Source organism: Nuphar pumila, chromosome 5 (genome assembly GCF_984573655.1).
Source record: "Nuphar pumila chromosome 5, dmNupPumi1.hap1.1, whole genome shotgun sequence".
NCBI lineage: Eukaryota > Viridiplantae > Streptophyta > Magnoliopsida > Nymphaeales > Nymphaeaceae > Nuphar > Nuphar pumila.
Genome location: NC_143253.1, coordinates 134993460 through 135013478, shown reverse-complemented (window position 1 = coordinate 135013478; position 20019 = coordinate 134993460). Strand labels below are relative to the sequence as shown.

Here is a 20019-nt window from a genome sequence, read left to right as displayed (position 1 = left end):
ACGGATTGTCGTCTTTCATTTCCACATCGACAATTCTCCGATTGCCAGTTCCCAAACAGGGGACATTAGTTAAATCACGTTAGAAAATGGAAGGCATTAAGGGCAATTCGTTCCCACTCACTCTTTCGCATGCGAATTTCGGTTGCGTGGGAACTCCGAGGGACCAAACAATTTCCTCTATTTGTCTCTTTTTTCCCACCCACGCCCACCATTGAATCTGAGAATTGAGTAGAAACAAACAGCACACACACACACAGAGAGAGAGAGAGAGAGAGAGAGAGAGAGAGAGAGAGAGAGAGAGAGAGAGAGAGAATGTCGATGGCAATGGCTGCTCTGCGCAGATTCTCTACTTCGGTTAAGTCCTGCCGACCACCCTTTAACGGAGGCCCTGTTTTCTATATGGTATCCCTCCTCACTCAGTCCCCACCATACCCATCTGAATTTGTTGGTTTTTTTCTCTTACTCAATCTCACAAGAGAACCCAGATGAAGATGTTTGTTGCTTCATGATTCTTTACATGTCAAATCATGTTTGTTTCATCCCCACCATCCTTTTTTTTTTGGAATTTTCCTGGGAACAGAGAAGCCTGAAACTTGTAGATTGACTCGTTCCGTGCGTGTTATAAAGATCTCTCTTCATTTTTCTTTATGTTATTTTGATTTCCATCTTTCATGTTTGGCTATGGTAAATGTTGGCTGTTTGTTTCAGTCATCTCTTCCGAACGAGGCTGTGTGCGACAAGGAAAAATCTCGTATCACGGTGAGCGTGCTTTCCTTTCTTCAAGATTGTTTTGATCCGGAATGATTTAATTTCCATTCAATCTGTTACTTCTCGACGCGGCCTTCGTTGATTCGTGAAAGTTGATTGCATCATGGAAAGTTTGTTTTTTTAATCTCTTGCGGTTTTAAGTTTTTAAAATTTTGCGTTTTTTTGAATTGAATTGCAGTGGCCCAAGCAACTCAATGCTCCGCTTGAGGTGGTGGATCCTGAGATTGCGGATATTATCGAGCTCGAGAAAGCAAGGCAATGGAAGGTGATTGTGCCTGCCGTCTTGCTGCTGTTCTGCTTGTTATTTGATTCCAATTTTGTTGCTTCTCGTTGTTGAATCGCAATGCATTGTGAGCACTTGAATTCAGTGAGCCGCTGTTGGAGATAAGGATTCACGTCTGGCTGTGCGACCTCTCAAACCGTCTGGATATCTTACCTTTCATATGGCTTGATTTCCTGCCTTATGAATTGTCCTCCAGATTTGCTAAGATTTGTTCCACAGATTTGGTGGTTAGGTAGTTCTATCTAGTGCTGTGTTGAAAGTTTATATATGCAGCCTGTATTTCATCGTATGAGAAAGATATAAAAAAGACGTGTCTCCTTTATCGTGGACGTAGGTCGAACCTGACCGAACCACGTATATTGTTCTTGTGTCTTCCAGCTCTTCTACCTCCTTCTATCACTTTTGCAACAGCCGCGATAATTTGTTGTTTGGTTTGGTTGATCTACCGCCTGTCCGGTCGAAGTTTCGTTTTACTCAACGTGCACTCATTAGCTATTTTGATTGGTATAAATCCTCCATCTGCATGATTGATGCCTCCTGCTCTCTGTGGATCTGTAGACGCTGTCTGTTGGAAATCGCTTTTTGGTCTTGATGCAGTAGTAGTTGAAATTTAAAGATTGGGTTTTACTGAAGATTTTTCTTTATCACCATTATCGTCATCAAATTTTCTCCTCCCTTGTATGTTTCTGCTTTTCCGAATGCGACACTCTTGAGATCTTTGAGATTAGTTCTCGTTGTCCGTTTATCTTTTTTTCTGTTATTAAATTTCTTTTTTCATATTTCCTATATATCAGATAATTTAGTATCTTCTTCTATGCAGTTTATCCATTACAAATACGAGAAGGGTCCTCTTCATAACTCATATTGTTGGCGTTTAATTAGTTTTTTTCTGTCAACTTTTTATTTTTAATTAAAAATTCCAAGAGTGCAGCAATTTCAGGAAGCGTATTCTTGAGAAGACCTGTTAGATTGCTCTTAAAAATTATATATTGATGATACTATGTTTTGAATTTGTAATCAAGACATGCTTGTGCATATGCCATTTTGACAGTGCATTATATAAGCATTTTGTTTGGAAGTTCGTTTCACACTTGCGATGCTCATATGCAGTTGATGTAAGAAAAGTTTTACTTTGGACATACAAATGATTCCTGGCCGAGTGTGAGTGTGTGCTTTTAAATTTTTTCTTTCATTCTATTAGGACTTAATTGTGATGCCAATTTACTTTGTATTGTTAACTGAAGATAGTAAGAATACAAAGTATAAATCTATAATATTGCGTCATTGGTGATTTATGTCCTTGATATTGTCCGTCTTTTCAGGGGCTTGAACTTATTCCTTCTGAGAATTTCACTTCCGTATCAGTCATGCAAGCAGTAGGGTCTGTTATGACCAACAAGTACAGCGAAGGCTATCCTGGTGCACGTTATTATGGTGGCAATGAGTAAGAAGCCTGAAAAATTTCTTCTCTTTTTATGCAGTTTTGCAATGAGATATGTTTCAAAGACTTGTGTTCCTCTCTTTTAGTTTTACCTATTATTTGTGCTCTAATAATATCTAATGATTTTTTATGTATATGTGGAGAATATGGTGCCTTTTAGGATGGTTTTGATATTTTGCATATATATTTTTTCCTTATAGATATATTGATATGGTGGAGTCATTATGTCAAAAGCGTGCTTTGGAAGCATTCCGGTTGGATCCAAAAAAATGGGGAGGTTAATCCTATGATCCCTTTCCCTTTCTCTCTATTGTTATTAGTTTTTAAATTGGCATCCAGTACTATACTTCAAAATTGCTTCAGTTGAGATGACCTAAGCATTTCATGTGACATGTCAAGGCATGCACGAGTGCTACCAACAGAGGATTGTTTCTGAATGTGTAAAGGATGTGTTTATTTATTCTTTTAGAATTTTCACGTGAAACAGTGAAAGAATCGAAGGATCCTTTAGGCTTGTTTTTTGCAATTATTTTAGGGATGAAGTTCACATGTATTACATTCATGAAACAATGCATTCATTCTATGGACTGCAACTTATGCGATAAGTTATTTGTTTGGCTTCTGTTTAATTACACTGAAGGGTTTTGTGAAGATTTTCCATTCGAAATGAAAATCAGCTTCTAATCTTTTGCGAGAATATTTCTTGGTTCCCGTCTTCTTTATTAGCTAACTAGCTAATCTTGGGTTTATTTAGTGACCTCCTCAATTTCATAACGCTTTTCCTGTATATTTTGCAGTAAATGTGCAGTCTTTGTCTGGATCTCCTGCCAACTTTCAAGTTTACACTGCACTGCTTAAACCCCATGAAAGAATTATGTCGCTCGATCTTCCTCATGGTGGTCATCTTTCACATGGTTATCAGGTGCTCAGAGTTTTTAAAATTTTTTGCCATCCTTTCGATGTGACTTGTGATGCATTAGTAATTATTATTATCCAAAATTACCTCATGGCCCAAATGGTTACTGTTTGAGACTGTAAGATGGTGAGTTGTTAGATTTCAAGCATTCTTTTTTAAAATTCATAGTGTATAATATGTATGTTAAACTTTGGAATGCACTCATCAATATATATGAGACGTGCCTAAAAGTTTCAAAATTCTTCCCTTTAGTCATATTTATCCCATTGTTTACTGTGTCTAGTGTTTTAGGGATATGCAATTTCTAAATTCACGTATGTCAAATATCTGGAATCTGACCGCTAGATAGAGGAGAAAAAATGAAACGGCAAATCTCTCACTGAATTTTATCTGCTTTGCACAAACACTTCCTTCTATTTATGCTTTCTGCTTTAACTTTTCTTTTTGAGGATCCATGCTTCACATGTCGATTCCCAAAGCTGTTTTGTGCTTTGTCAATTGTTATATGGTTAAACTATCAATTAGCAGCTAGGAAATTATAAGATCTTTCCCTGCTTGTGGCTCACTTAAAATTACTACCTGGGGGCCCAATCTTGACTTTATATATCCAGTGCATTCAGTGTGTGATTCATCTGGATCTGTTACATATTATTCAACCCTACCAGTTTTGTTTTCGATTATCTGAAGTTCAAAGAATCAACCATAACTTCGTGACTGCTGTACCGCATATTGTGCTTATTCTGCTAGTAGTAAGACATGGATTTTCCTGTTTAATTTTTGTGCTTTCTCTATTGAAGGTGGATAGAATAAGTGGAAGATGAGCCATTGTGGCATGGAATGCATGACACAAAGGGCAATCTTAATTTTAGTTATTTATTTTACTTTGAATATTGAAAATTCGAAAGTACATTCATGTTGAATTCCTTGTGTATTTTAATGTGATTTATGTTGCACATTCTAATATATCTATTACGTTGGCAGACTGACACAAAGAAGATATCTGCTGTGTCCATATTTTTTGAGACAATGCCCTATCGGTTGAATGAGACTACTGGCTACATTGATTATGACCAGGTACCCAATTGTGGTTCTCCCTTCAGAAGTTCTAGTTAGTTATAATGTTGCTTCCTAGCAGTTGGGTCATTGCCTATTCCCTAAAATATTTGGCATCAGATTGATTACTCATATCTAATTTTAATAGAGCATTTTTATAATTTGTATTCCTTAGCCACTTATTGCAAGTTTTGTCCAAGGCATGTGAATACCTGTACCATTGGCGTGTGAATACCTGAACCTTGTTTTTCCTTTTGCAGCTAGAAAAAAGTGCAACACTTTTTAGGCCAAAAATTATAGTTGCTGGTGCAAGTGCCTATGCACGCCTTTACGACTATGAACACATTCGGAAAGTAAGGATACTGCATCCTGTTTCTTAGACTTTATCAACATGGTCATCCTTAACATCAATTTTTTTAAGTATATTCTTGTAAATTTTTATAGCTAAAGTTAATGCATATCTGCAGGTTTGTGACAAGCAAAAGGCCGTTCTCGTGGCTGACATGGCACACATCAGTGGGCTGGTTGCTGCAGGTGTTATCCCATCTCCTTTTGATTATGCAGATGTGGTGACCACAACTACACACAAGTCACTTCGTGGTCCACGTGGTGCCATGATCTTTTTCAGGAAGGGCGTTAAAGAGGTTAACAAACATGGACAGGAGGTGAATGATGCATGGTTTCCCCTACTTTTCATCTTTATTTAGTTTCAAGAATTAATTTTGTCCTTCTACCTTTTAAAAAATGGCCTTGGTAGTTTAATCATGTCTTGTAAATTAATCCTTTTTCTCATGCAATTCTCCTCATGAAGGTGTTGTACGATTTTGAAGAGAAAATTAATGCAGCAGTCTTTCCTGGACTTCAAGGTGGTCCACATAACCATACTATTTCTGGCTTAGCAGTTGCCCTCAAACAGGTATACGTAATTGCTCAATGGCAAATTCCATTTCCTTTTATGGCTTATAGCATAAGAATCTTATTTTCTTATCCTGCTGCAGCTACTACAAGAAACATGGAAACCATTTTTCTTGATCAGACAGTTCAATTTCATGCATTCATTAATTTGATGTTGATATATTCTACAACTTGGATTTCTGCTTGTGTATCCTGTTTTTCATGGTTGTTTGCACATATCCTTATAATTTGCAGAGTTCTTTTGATTTGGTTCTTTCTTTAAATAAGGTTTTATAGTTATCAAACACGGTTCCTAGAAGTAAATCCTCAAGATTCACATTGGATAAGGTAGTTGTTTGAGTTGTGCTATCTCACCAGATTGTCTCAGATTTGAATCCCAGTATTAGTTTTATTCATAGTTGCCAGAATTGTAATCGAAAATAGGAAGCGATACAAGAATCAGAATTGGAAAGCGGTTAATCCAAATTTTTGGAAGATTCGGGAAGCGATAAGCGAATAGGAAGCGGTAGGGAGAATCATTCAAGAAGCAGTATAAGAAATTATGAGAAATAATGATAAAATGATGGATGTAAGAACTTTTAAAGAATGAAGTTCTTTGAAAAAAAAAAGTATCTCAAAATGAATAATTAAGAAATAACATCCATATATGACAATTATATCATCTTATTAGAAAAACTACCTAAGATCCTTTAATAAAATAACTAAATAACACATACAATCAATAAAAATGCAAAACCTTTAAAAACTACAAGTTCATAAGTTTATTCCGGAGTTTGGATACAAAGCATTGAAGTAATAAAAAATTTGTGCGGCAATTGATGTGTAACTCATCACCCATATTACAATTCTAAGAAGCTTCATCTAAGCCTAACAATATAATCAACTATTATGTGATAATGTAAGAAGACAACTTTTAAAAAATGAATTTCTTTGAAGAAAAAATAAGTATGTCAAAATAAATAATTAAGAAATAAAATCCACAATTGACAATTATATCATCTTATTAGAAAAACTACCTAAGATCATTTAATAGAATAACTAAATAACACATACAATCAATAAAGATGCAAAACCTTCAAAAACTACAAGTTTATAAGTTTATTTCGGGGTTTGGATACAAAGCATTGAAATAATAAAAAAATTGTGCAGCAATTGACGCTTAACTCATCACCCATATTACAATTCTAAGAAACTTCAACTAAGCCTAACAATATAATCAACTATTATATGATACCTTTAAAGTTTAAAGTTTAAACAATAAGAAATGTACAAGAGTAGACAATGTTATATATATATATATATATTAACAAAACATCTAACAACATATAGCTAATTATGTATCTCTAATGTTTTCATATCAATTGACGCGTAACTCATCACCCATATTACAATTCTAAGAAACTTCAACTAAGCCTAACGATATAATCAACTGTTATATGATACCTTTAAAGTTTAAACAATAAGAAATGTACAAGAGTAGACAATGTTATATATATATATATATATTAACAAAACATCTAACAACATATAGCTAATTATGTATCTCTAATGTTTTCATATTAATGTAGGTATGAACATATACATATAAGCTGCTGAGTTGCTGTGCAAAAAGTAATACAAATTAGGCTGATAAGCCATTTCTCCTCTGTTCAAGAATTCAGCAATTTGAAGTTTTGAACAAATATAGCTATATTATGAAACAGAGAACAAACAGTTGCAATTAAGAGAGAGCACAACAGTCCAACATGCACATAGAAAGACATCAAACTAGATATGGTAATTCAAAAAAATAAAAGGAACTGTTTTTGCAATCAAAACAATAAAACCAAAGTCAAAAGTCATGTGCATTTATATTCTATATATTATGTAATTTTGTGCATTTATTTGAGATGAACAAGAGAAAAACAGGGGCCTATGGCTGCATTAGACAAAATCACACTACAAATGGTGAGGAACTAAAATTCCTATATATAGGGAATTGAATTCCAATGAAAATAAAAACTCAGCCATGAGAATCAGGATTATCATTGGTGGGAATCGGGATTCCCACCACATGGGAATCACGATTCTCATGCATAGGAAGTGTGATTCCACACCGCTTCCTGTGAATCACGATTCCCACCTTATAGTAGTGCTTCTGGTAACTATGGTTTTATTAATATTTTTATTGTTAAGATATTTGTGGTGTTATTCTTCAACCAATTGTTCATTTAGATATTGTATATAGTCAAGGTTTGGATTCAATCAGGTTGATGATCTTTTGGTCTTTGAGCGGTTAGTCCAATGGAATGTTGAGAAGTCAAGAAGAGTTGATCTTTATGGGGTGTGTGTTTTTTATCCTTTGGACTACAAACAGATGAATAACTTTGATTAGTGATGAAGTATGTTGCCTTTGGTATTATTTTTTCTTATTATTTTTTTATCAGAGTTTCTTAGACTTGGGATCCTAGGCAGTATCATCTGAATGACACAACTCTAATTTTGTGTAAAATAGTGCGATACAAACAATAAGAAGCTATTTCAAGGACAGATTCTCTATCTTACTGTATTTTTAGAAGTATATTTGTGTAGATGACAAGATATAAAGGTTGTTTTGGGTACTGATGAAAGACAAGTATATCTAGGAATACTGCATATCGATTCTCGAGTTTGCCTGATAAGTATAATGCTAAAGATGGTTATTCTGTAAAAGGCTGGTGCAGTTGGTACTGCATAAACAAATGCACATATTCTCTTTTGAATAGTAACTTACTAACATTCGGTGGAATGAAAATATTGATGTGTCAAAGAGTTGGACATCCTGGGCTGGGCTTTCTACTTTTGGAAGTCCATTGGAGCTATCATTTCTGTAAATATAATGAGCTAAAATGTTGACACTTGCAGTAGGAGATTCAAAATAAAAAAATGTGGCACTATTACAATGATTGGTTCTTATAAAAGATGAAAGTTGCTTCATGTCTCAAATATTTAAGTTCTCTATGCACAATGCTCAATAAGAGATCTATGCTGACTCATCACTTGTTATTTGTAACTGCAGACCACCACTCCAGAATACATAGCCTACCAAGAGCAAGTTCTCAGCAATTGCTCAAAATTTGCGCAGGTATCACATACATGATTCTTTTTCCTGTCCCTGGCATCTGAACTTGGGTTGACAGATAGAAATGCGCTTTTCTACTGTATTTTCTGTGCGATTGTTTTAACCTGTAAAAGTCTTTAAAATTTAACTGGTTTTGCTAGGCGTATTTTAACTTCTAAAGCTTGTTGCTTTCACAGTGCCTAAAGGACAAAGGATATGAGCTAGTTTCTGGTGGAACAGATAATCACCTTGTCTTGGTGAATCTTAAAAACAAGGTGGAGTTGTCATTCCTCTCATTGTCACTGCAAGTTAATGTTGTCAGGCTTTTATAGGCATTTCACAAGTTCACAAAGTCCTTTTTACACTAACAATTATTAAATTTTCATGTAGACAGGCACATGAATGCACTCTATGTATCAGCTTTTTTAACTGCCCAACTATGTTACCGTTTGGATGACACCTAAAACCCAGTTTTAAACTTGGTTTTGGGTGCAAACTGGGTTTTGAGCAAAAAAAAAACAGGTTTTGGTGTGTTTGGGTGACACCAAAACCTTGTTTGAAAATCAAGTTTTTGCCAAAACCCAGTTAATTGAAAAAACCCCTCCCCCAAGTTGAAAACTTGGTTTGTCAGAGGAGGGCTTTTCGACCCCGAATAGTCCCCCTCCCCACCTCACTGTCTTCCGGTCATTTCCAGAAAATGACTGGACTAGTATCGCCCTGTCAGAGGAGTACCCTTCTGGCCATTTCTTGGCTGGTGGTTGAAAAATATTTATTTATTTATTTTTTAATTTGAAGGCACGGCCTGCCATTTCCTGGCCACCCACCGGATGGGATGACATCGTCCGATGTGGGCAACACCATTCCAGCTGGCTGGTAGCTGGGAAATGGCCGGCCGTTCTATCATTTTTTTTTCCTGTTTCTGTTAGTTTTTTGGGTGGCCGGCCATTTTCCAGCCAGCCACTGGCCAAGAAATTGTCGGACTGGTATTGCCCGGTGAAGACGGCACCGGCCCGACCATTTCCTGGCCAGTGGCTGGCCGGCGATCTTTTTTTGGTTTTAAAAGTTTTTTTGTTTGTTTTTTATTTGGCTGGCTATTTTGTGGCCAGCTGCCGGCCAGTGTTGCCGGCGAACGCTGTAATGAAATGGTGGTCTTCAACAAATGCACAAATAACTCACCAACAAGTGTCTATTGGAGACACTACAAGCATGACCCTTGAAAGGGTATAAAAAGAAGAACACTTGAAAAATAAATAATACTTTATTCATGAACAAAATGCTTAAGAAGCATTGTAATTTACATTGAAGGGGTTCACCCCTATATATACAAAAAAGCGGAAGAGAGAGGAGAGCTTATTTTGAGCTCTCCAAAAAGAGACGTTGGATTCCAACGTCTCTTAATATAGCTGTTGGACTACAGTCCAACATCATTTATTATTATAGCTGTTGGACTATAGTCCAACAACATTTATTATAGCTGTTGGACTACAGTCCAACAACTATTTACACAGTCAAGTTCCAACAGGAACTTGACTGGATCAAATATCTAGTTTCTATTGAACTAGATGCTAAAAAAGAAAATAAAGAAAATTATAAAAAGAAAATATAATAATATTAAATTATATATATATATATATATATATATATATATTACAATTTACATTTTAACACTTCCCCTCAAACTTACGGTACAATGAGCGAAAGTTTGTCTAAGAGGAAGTGAAATCTGGGAGCAGCGAGAGGCTTGGTGAAGAAGTCTGCTAATTGATATTCTGATGTAACATATGGCAGATCAATGGTTCCATGTAAGTATTCCTCTCTGACATAGTGACAGTCCATCTCAATGTGTTTAGTGCGCTCATGGAATGTCCGGTTGCTTGCAATGTAGATCGCACTTTTGTTGTCACAGCACATCTTTGAAGCTTGCGTTGCTTTAGCTCCCATATCCGCTAGCAATCGTCTGAGCCAAACAACCTCCATAGTGGTGGTTGCCATGGCTCTGTATTCAGCTTCGGTAGAGGAAAGAGAGACTTTCTGCTGCTTCTTGCACCTCCACGAAATTAAGGTTTCACCTAGGAACACACAAAAACCAGTAGTTGAGTGTATATTATTGGGATCACCTCCCCAGTCAGCATCAGTATATGCAATTAAATTTAATGAAGATGAAGCAGACAAGAAGAGTCCTCGTGAAAGTGAGGATTTTAAGTATCTAATAATACGCAAAATCGCTCCCATGTGCATGGAAGTGGGAGCATGCTGAAACTGACTGACTGTATGAACCACATGAGTTATATCTGGCCTAATAATGGAAAGATAAGAAAGAGCTCCAACAAGCTGTCTATAAGGAGTAGGATCATCAAGAAGTTCTCTATCATCAATTTGCATTTTAACATTGACAACTTCTGGAGTGTCTACTTTCTTATCATCTGTAATTCCAGACCTGGAAACGATATCAAGAGCAAATTTAGATTGAGATATCAAATACCCCCGAGGGGAATAAGCAACTTCAATGCTTAAAAAATATCTTAATAAACCTAAGTCAGTCATTTCAAAGTGAGTTTTAAGAAGAGATTTGATATTTGCAACTCCCTGATTGTCGCCTCCGGTGATGATCATATCGTCCACATAGAGAAGAAGAATAATGATGTCTGCATCAGATTTCTTAACAAACAAAGCAGTGTCAGTTAAACAAGGTTGAAAACCAATATCAAGCATAACATGACTAAATCGGTCATACCAGGTTTTTGGAGCATGTTTAAGACCATAAAGAGCTTTTTCTAGACGAAGAGCTTTACCCTTAGGGATACTAATACCAGGTGGGGCTTCCATGTATACTTCTTCAACGAGATTCCCATTCAGGAAAGCATTTTTGACATCTAATTGAAAGATAGGCCATGTTCTAATGGAGGCCAAGGCTATTAAAGTTCTAACAGTGGTCATACGGGCCACATGAGCAAATGTTTCTTCATAATCGATGCCATACTCTTGGGCATATCCTTTTGCTACTAAACGGACCTTATATCTTTCCAGGGTCCCATCACTTTTGGTTTTGACTTTGTATACCCACCTACAACCTATAGGTTTCTTACCCAGAGGGATATCTTGTATCATCCAAGTATTGGCCTTTTCTAGTGCATCCAATTCTATTTTCATGGCTTCTATCCATTCTATATGATTTTTTGCTTGAGAATAGGACGATGGTTCAACATATGATTGTATTAATGTAATGGCGGCCCTATACGTGGGTGAAAAAGATTCATAAGACACAAATTTTTCTGGAGGTTTAGAGATTCTAGATGTTCTTCTAGGTGAGACTTCAGAGTATTTTTGTAATGCACATGGAAGATTTTGCTCTCTACGTCTTGAATATTGTAGACTAACATCCCTGTGGATTTGCTCTTCATTATCATCATTTTCAACAACAATAGGACTTTGATCATTGTCAAGGTCACATCCAACATCACATTCATTGGATTTTGAAGTTGGATCAATTAAAAACGAGTATTCAGCGACATCCTTGGATTTTTCAAATTCAAAGAAGCTTTCTTTTTCCAAAAAGGATACATTTCTTGACACATATAATTTGTCATTTTGAAAATCGAAACACCTGTAGCCTTTTTTATTATCAGCATATCCTAAAAAGGCACATGGGATTGCACGAGGAGAGAGTTTGTCATTTCTGTTGGTGAAAACAAAACATTTGCATCCAAAGACTCTTAATCTAGAATAATCTGGAGTTAAATTAACAAGCTTTTCTATCGGAGTTGTATTCTTTAATGAGGAAGATGGCATCCTATTAATGAGGTAGGTGGCAGTTAGGACCGCTTCAGCCCAAAAACTTTTTGGAACTTGATTTGCAATTAGCAATGTCCTAGTAGTTTCCATAATGTGCCGATGTTTGCGTTCGGCTAGGCCATTCTGTTGTGGAGTGTGTGGACATGATCTTTGATGTGTAATACCATGTAAATTGAGATAGTCTTTGAATTCGTTGGACATAAATTCTCCCCCTGAATCAGTGCAAAAAACAGAAATATCATTTTGAAACTTATTTTTAACCATTTTATGAAATATTTGGAAGTTAGCAAAGACATCAGATTTATGTTTAAGAAAATAAATCCAAGTATGTCTAGAAAAGTCATCAATAAAAATGACATAATATGTATAACCACCTTTGGAAATAACTGGTGCGGGGCCCCAAACATCCGAATGTATTAACTCAAGTGGTCGTGAGGAAACAAAAGTTCTACTAAGAAATGGTAACCATTTTCATTTTGCCAAGAATGCAGTCTTTACAAGAAAATTTTTCAGAATTACAAAATTTTTCCAAACTTGGAAAATATTGAATTTTAGACATATGAGGATGGCCAAGCCTTTTGTGCCATAAATCCAATTCTAATTTCTGAATATTATAACAAAATGCATTCTTGGGTAATTCCAAAAAGTCCATGTAATAAAGTCCTCCTTCTCTATGGCCTTCCCCAATCAGCTTCCCTGACTGGCGATCCTGTACCCAACAACCATGAGAAGAGAAGGAGATATTACATCCATAATCAGATATTTGCGAGACAGATAAGAGATTCAAATTAAGTTTAGGGATATATCTAACTTCTGGGATAAAAAATCTTTTGGATTTTTGAAGATTTTCAAAACATCCTATTCCTTTTACTTCAAGAGATGTGCCATCGGCTGTAAAAACCTTTGACACACTTGAGTTATTTTTAAGACATTCAGATAGACTATTAACATTTGGGGTCATATGAAAAGAAGCACCGGAATCTAAAAGCCAATGAAAGTTACCTAGACCGGAGAAAGATGCAACTGCCGCTCCAGTTGAGGCTTCGGTTGAGGAGGATACCCCTTTGAGAAGAGGTTGAAGGATTTTCATCAGTTGAGCCATAGACACAGGTGCATCTTGATCTTTTGACTCAGATTCAGCAGATGCAACTCTTTTTTCTTCTCTTCTTTTTAACTTTGGACATTGAGGCCTATAGTGCCCCGGTTCATGACAATGATGACAAATAACCTTTCTTTTATCAAAGTCGCCGTTTTGCCTTCCAAAATGAGGTGGTTTGTAAGTACGAGTATGATTCCCCAGTCTCGATACAGCTAAAACAGAGTCATTATCAACTTTTGGAGTATTTTTTCTAAGTCTATTTTCCTCCATAGTGAGTTCTTCTATAGTATCAACAATAGAAGGAATTTTTCCACGATGTAAAAGGGCCGATTTGGTGGATTCAAACTCCGGCCTTAGACCATTCACAAATTGATAGAAATGTTCCATATCGAGTTGCTTTTGGCGAAGCTCGATATCTTCGGCACAATGTCATTTGGGCTCAAGAAGAGCCAACTCTTCCCAAAGTTCGGACAACTCATTATAATATTCTCGAATAGTTTTATCTTTTTGAGTCATTGTCCGAACTTTATCTTGTAAATTGCATACATGTGCAATATCTTTAAGGGAATACATGTTTTTGAGGTATTCCCAAGCCTTATCGCTATGCTCAAACTTAGCTAGACTAGAGCATTTTTTAATGTCTATGCTATTGATGAGCCATGACATAATTTTTGCATGCCCTATCCTCCATTCTTTCCATTCTTTCCATTTCTTTTCATAAGTGGCTAACGCCTTACTCTTCTCTTCTTCCGTTAGAGGAACCTTTTTATCACCCTCTTTCTTGGTAAGAGATATTGTAGGTTCCAAATCGGAACCATCCACTATACCCCATAAACCTTTTCCCCAAATGTGGTGCTTCATAATCGAAGCCCACATTACATAGTTAGTATCATTTAGCTTTATTGGAATGATGGTGATCTTATCATTGTCATCCATCTTTTACAAGGGTAAGAGAGGAATAAATAGGAGGAGAGAGAGAAAAAAATAAAAAGAAAAGAAAAAGAGTAGACAAAGGAATAAGAGAGGATACAAAACCAAAATTTTTTGTAGCACAAGTTCGCCTTTCTTCAAACAAATCTTCTTGAGCCAAGAACAAGGTGATGAAACACCTTTTGTAAATGTGGCACGGAAATCGAGGCGGAAGCACTTCAAGATCTAAGGATTTCGTAGCTCTGATACCATGTAATGAAATGGTGGTCTTCAACAAATGCACAAATAACTCACCAACAAGTGTCTATTGGAGACACTACAAGCATGACCCTTGAAAGGGTATAAAAGGAAGAACACTTGAAAAATAAATAATACTTTATTCATGAACAAAATGCTTAAGAAGCATTGTAATTTACATTGAAGAGGTTCACCCCTATATATACAAAAAAGCGGAAGAGAGAGGAGAGCTCATTTTGAGCTCTCCAAAAAGAGACGTTGGATTCCAACGTCTCTTAATATAGCTGTTGGACTACAGTCCAACATCATTTATTATTATAGCTGTTGGATTATAGTCCAACAACATTTATTATAGCTGTTGGACTACAGTCCAACAGCTATTTGCACAGTCAAGTTCCAACAGGAACTTGAGGATCAAATATCTAGTTTCTATTGAACTAGATGCTAAAAAAGAAAATAAAGAAAATTAGAAAAAGAAAATATAATAATATTAAATAATATATATATATATATATATATATATATATATATATTACAGTTTACATTTTAACAAACGCAACACCAGCCTGGCCATTTTCTGGCTGATGGCTGGCTGGAAAATGCCTGGCTTTTTTTTTTTTTTATATATATATATATATATATAAAAGCTTTGAGACCATAGTTGGCAAACTCGTGACTCGGGCTCGGATCACCTAATCCTTGACTCGTGAGTCAGCTGGTTGACTCGTGACTCGGACGAGTCAAGACTATATTTTATAGTATAAGCACATGAATAAGACATGAAAATAACTAAAGTTCAAGCTAATATGTCAGCAGTTAAGTTACAAAAACATATAATTATGCATGATTATTAACTTTTTTCATTGAACAATATTAGATTCTTCATAAGAAGTAACTTTATATAAGAATTGTGCATTAAAATCATAAAATACATGATAAAACAATTATAATTGACATTAGGATCAGTAACTTGAATTGGTGACCCATTAGGGTTCTGATCCAAGTCAACTTGCCGGGTTTGCCAACTATGTTTGAGACCAAAACTTGGTAAAACCTGGTTTTAAGGCAAAACCAGGTTTCTCAGAGACCTGGTTTTGCCCTATGTCATCCAAACAGGGCCTACTTGGTTCTTCACGAGTTCCGTTTGGAAATTGATTTAAATTTCTATCTCTCATAACTCGGTACTTTCAAGCTATGTCACACGGACTCGGCTAGGGAGGTGCCGCACCCGAGTCAACACGCCCCGACACGGGTGCGGCCTCAGACACGGCCCGAACTTGGTCAACGCCGAGTCAGACTCGGTCAACGAGTCGAGGCTGAATCCATCCTTGTTTTGGACTTGGTCAACGTTGACTGAGTCCAAAAATGTCCATTTTTAGGGGAAAAAACAAAAAAATTGATCTTTATATATATATATATATATATATATGGCATGAGTCTCAAACATAAGCCCCAGAAAAAAAATGTATTCTTAAATATTATCATTTAATTTTCTCTCTCAATCTTAAAAGCTAATAAATTCTCACCCACGAGTACCAACACTTTTCATCCACCCAGTTCTCTCTCTTATAAAAGCTAATAAATTCTCATCCAGGAGTAGCAACACTTTCTCATCCACCGAGATCTCTCTCTCTTTTTCAAATCTAGCTTTGAAAAATTAAAAGCTTTTAATGCTTTTAATTAATGTTATGAATTTTAGCAAAACTGCAAAAGATGTTTAATGCATTTACCAGAACATGCTTTTAATTAATACCTTGATGATGTTTTATTCCCATGGTAGCTAAGACTCGGCCGAGTCAATGATAAACTCGGCCGAGTCAATGATAAACTCGGCCGAGTCAATTTGGTTCTAACCCAGTTATACTACTATTTTAACTCGGTTTGTTCAGGATCTGAGACAACTCGGAAGAGTCACGAGCCGAGTCCCCGTGTCCAAAATTTATATAGATATATGCACACACTGGATATATATATATATATAGCCGAGTCCCCGTGCCCAAAATTTTTAAAATTGCGCCGCACTTGTGTCGCACCTGCACCTGCACCCGCACCCGCACCCGCACCCGCACCCATGTGACATAGCTTTCAAGATATTTATCTTTAGACTTTGATTCCCACTCTAGGCACTGATAGGCATGACAATGGTTGAATCTGTCTACGTGAAATAAATGTCTAAAACTTCAATTTCAGGGCTTTATAGATCTTTTTCTGGTTTTACAGGGGATTGATGGCTCTAGAGTGGAAAAGGTGTTGGAACTAGTTCACATTGCAGCCAACAAAAACACAGTGCCTGGTGATGTGTCTGCCATGGTTCCTGGTGGCATCCGGATGGGTAAGAATTCAGCATTCATCTTTTCTTTGGATGCCTGATTGCCTTCCTTCACAATCTCCTCTGTTGTGAGCAGGAACCCCAGCCCTCACATCCAGAGGATTAACTGAGGAGGATTTTGCCAAAGTAGCAGATTTTTTTAATGCTGCAGTAAATTTAGCTCTAAAGATTAAGGCAGAAGCAAAAGGTTTGCACTTTATATTCCCTTCTGATATGTCCATGAGTTAAAGTACAAACACAATATATGACAGTGATCTTGTATATATGTGGGTAAAGTGCATGGGTACCAACATTAACCTTCTTTAGATGCATTATAAAATTTCATCCAGCCTTGGGTGATGGTAATACTTTATTGTCAAAGCAATTTCTCCTCTTTGAAGTTTTCATCTTGTTCACAAGAGCTCATTATGGTCTCCTCTATGATTCTACATGAGAAAAATGAGCGACTTCCTGGTAATGGATGCTTTTGTTTGTATGCACATAATGACTGGAAACCCTCGCGTACTGCATTTTGATTTTTTTTTCATAAAAAAATTTCCTTCCATTGAATAAAGGACTGATTTTATTTTTCTTTTTTATAAAAAAGGCCATTCTTGTCATGTCTTTTGTCCTCTTTTTTTATGTCTACTCTAGTTTGTCTGGCTATACCGTTCCATATGTTTCTAGTTGAGTTCTAAGTACTTTGTCTCTGTTGAGTTTGCCATTTTTATCCTTTTTAAAATTTTAACCTTTTAATGCAAAGTTTTGATTTCAAGCAATTCCGATACAATTCTTGACTTTGTTTCTTTGTGTGAAGGATATGAGTGTTGCAAGTTATCTTACTGTGGTTTCTTTATAGGAACAAAGTTGAAGGACTTTTTGGCCACTATCCAGACAAGTGGATATTTCCAATCAGAGATTCAAAAGCTTCGCCATGATGTTGAGGAGTATGCAAAGCAATTTCCAACAATTGGATTTGAAAAAGAGACAATGAAATACAAGGATTAATTGAGAACCTTCTTGTATGGTACGTGCCTCCTTTTGGAATAATACTCATTTGAGATTTGAATGCGCTAAATAACTGCTTAGCTTTCCAACCTTATCTAGAGACCATCCTTCAGTTTTTGATACATATAAGACATATATGTAATTGGTTTCCAGTGAAATGAAGTGTGTAATTCACTTTTGGGAAGAAAAATTCTGAAAGGTAGCACTTGTTTAGTCCTAGTAACATTCTTTAAAGCGCATAAGGGTGAGAAGAGATCTGAATCAACTGCTGGATGAGGTGTGAGACCGATTGGAGAACCTCGTTGATTTGGTGAACTGTCCTGGGATCAACTATCCGTGAACGACCCAATGTTACTTGACTTAGCTGGAGTCACTCTAGCTGCTGCTATGCTGTTTTTCTACCTATATCTTGCTAGACAACTTAGGATTCAATATCTGGGTCCAGAATTGGGTCATGATTTTGGAATTTCCTATAAAAACCCAACTTAAAAGTCCGCACTCAGTTTCTTAGGAATTCCTGGACCATTGTCATCTTTCATCACAAAGGCAACTTGTGTAAGCATTAGTGCTACTATCATTTGTTGATAAGTGGACTTATTCTTGATTATTTCCCACGTTTCCGTTATGTCTTTCTAATTTTTAATAAGCTGATTACGGTGTCTTATTTTATTAGGTTCGACTTATCGAAATTTTATGTTCATTTAATGTGTAACAGGAAGAAGGGCATGCGGATGGTGATTGTTTCCAATGTTGATGGGCAAAGTTATTTGGGGAGACTTGTTCTACAGGCATATTTGTTAAAAGCAAACTGAACTTTGCTTTTGGAGCAACAAGCTGATAGTTGTCTACCAAATATTCTTGTATCTCATTGGGTTACTTATCTAATATCCTTTTATTGGTTGGAATTGTAGAGAGAGAGAGAGATGGCAAAATACTTTTACTCACCATATGGTCCCCAACCGTTCTACTGCATTTAGTCATCCAAGAAGACCAAGGCTTCAGCAAGTCTCTCTGCAGCACCCTTGTGGGCTTAACAGTGTCGGTCTTCACCCAATCATAACATGACTCGGTTTGCATCATTGAATATACAAAGTCAACCAAGTGTACCAACTTAATGCCATCTACTGACATGGAAGTTGGCACTTCTTTTCCATAGGTTCGGCTAAATCGCTACTAACCATGCATTTGACTGGTTCAGGCTGACCGGACCCAAGTCCAGGACCAAGTCTGAGTAATTCACCAAGCCCTGATACAGCTCAGGCAACTACTGCAAGGAATTCAGCTCATTCCTACAAAACTGAGGCATGTTTGGTCCAGCTTACAGCAATCTCGATTGAACTCGGTTTCTGCCTGTTCCGATAGTGAGCGGAACCTGAGCTCTGTCAAGTGGGTGGATTTTTCACATGATCTGCTGAAAGTTGGAAACAACAAAGTGGTGGAATTGGGCATTACTAATTCATGGGGGAAGTTCCCATCAATACTGTCTCTAACCAAACAGCGGAAATGGGAGGCCAAATCCTTCCTGTGGATTTTCATCCGAACACAACCTAAGCAACTGGGGAAGAAGGCTTTTGGGGTGGCCTTGTCATCTAAAAAAAATTCTCTTTCTTAAGCAAATGCTAATGCATGTCTGCATGTCGTACGGTAAGGCACCGTTGTGCCAGCAGCCAACTCCGACTTATCAGCTTAGTTATCCTCATCAAACCACTTGATTGATGTCTAGCTTCCCGATTGGTATTCAGTTCCTTTTCTCCTGGATCATTGAAGAAGGAATAAGCCTATTGATTATTCCAAATAGGAATGTCAATGAATTGGATTTTATTCGATATCGAACAGAATTAGATTTCATTTAGTTGCATTTGGCAAGAAAAAATATATAGGATTATAATTGAATGCGGATATGATTTTCAATTTTTGCAATAAAATCCGGCAAATATCGGAATCTGTTTACATATAAAAAGGCAGATCTAGTATGAGCTTTTCACCATCTGAATCTGAATCCCAATTGGAACACATTTAGCCAATATCTGATTAGTCGAATAAAGTATTGGCCACATCTGATCCGAACCCAAACAGTTTACATCCCTACTTCCGAAGAACAGTAAGCCAAACCAAGGCAAACCAAATGATGTGAGGACCGTGGGTATATTTGAAGCATTAATTTTAAGATCAGTAGGCTAAATGTAATAA

General features: G+C 36.6%; 1 protein-coding gene across 1 annotated transcript; it reads left to right on the top strand.

Annotated features, from left to right (window-relative positions):
* Positions 1 to 318: 318 nt before the first annotated feature.
* On the top strand, positions 319 to 18728 carry LOC149838877 (serine hydroxymethyltransferase, mitochondrial-like). Its single transcript, XM_090008338.1, has 16 exons — positions 319 to 402; positions 709 to 759; positions 947 to 1033; positions 2374 to 2495; positions 2693 to 2769; positions 3290 to 3414; positions 4390 to 4482; positions 4722 to 4814; positions 4929 to 5126; positions 5273 to 5377; positions 8414 to 8479; positions 8653 to 8730; positions 16734 to 16845; positions 16919 to 17029; positions 17681 to 17848; positions 18545 to 18728. Exons 1-15 carry the CDS (start codon positions 319 to 321, stop codon positions 17827 to 17829), a joined length of 1551 nt encoding a protein of 516 aa, XP_089864464.1. The 3' UTR covers positions 17830 to 17848; positions 18545 to 18728.
* The last annotated feature ends 1291 nt before the right edge of the window (positions 18729 to 20019 follow it).

Excerpts from the sequence above, each read along its gene's own strand:
- LOC149838877 (XM_090008338.1), top strand. The coding sequence starts at position 319 with ATGGCAATGGCTGCTCTGCGCAGATTCTCTACTTCGGTTAAGTCCTGC. Across the intron at positions 4,483-4,721 it reads GCTACATTGATTATGACCAG|CTAGAAAAAAGTGCAACACT; the intron begins GTACCCAATTGT and ends TTCCTTTTGCAG. Across the intron at positions 8,731-16,733 it reads TGGTGAATCTTAAAAACAAG|GGGATTGATGGCTCTAGAGT; the intron begins GTGGAGTTGTCA and ends CTGGTTTTACAG.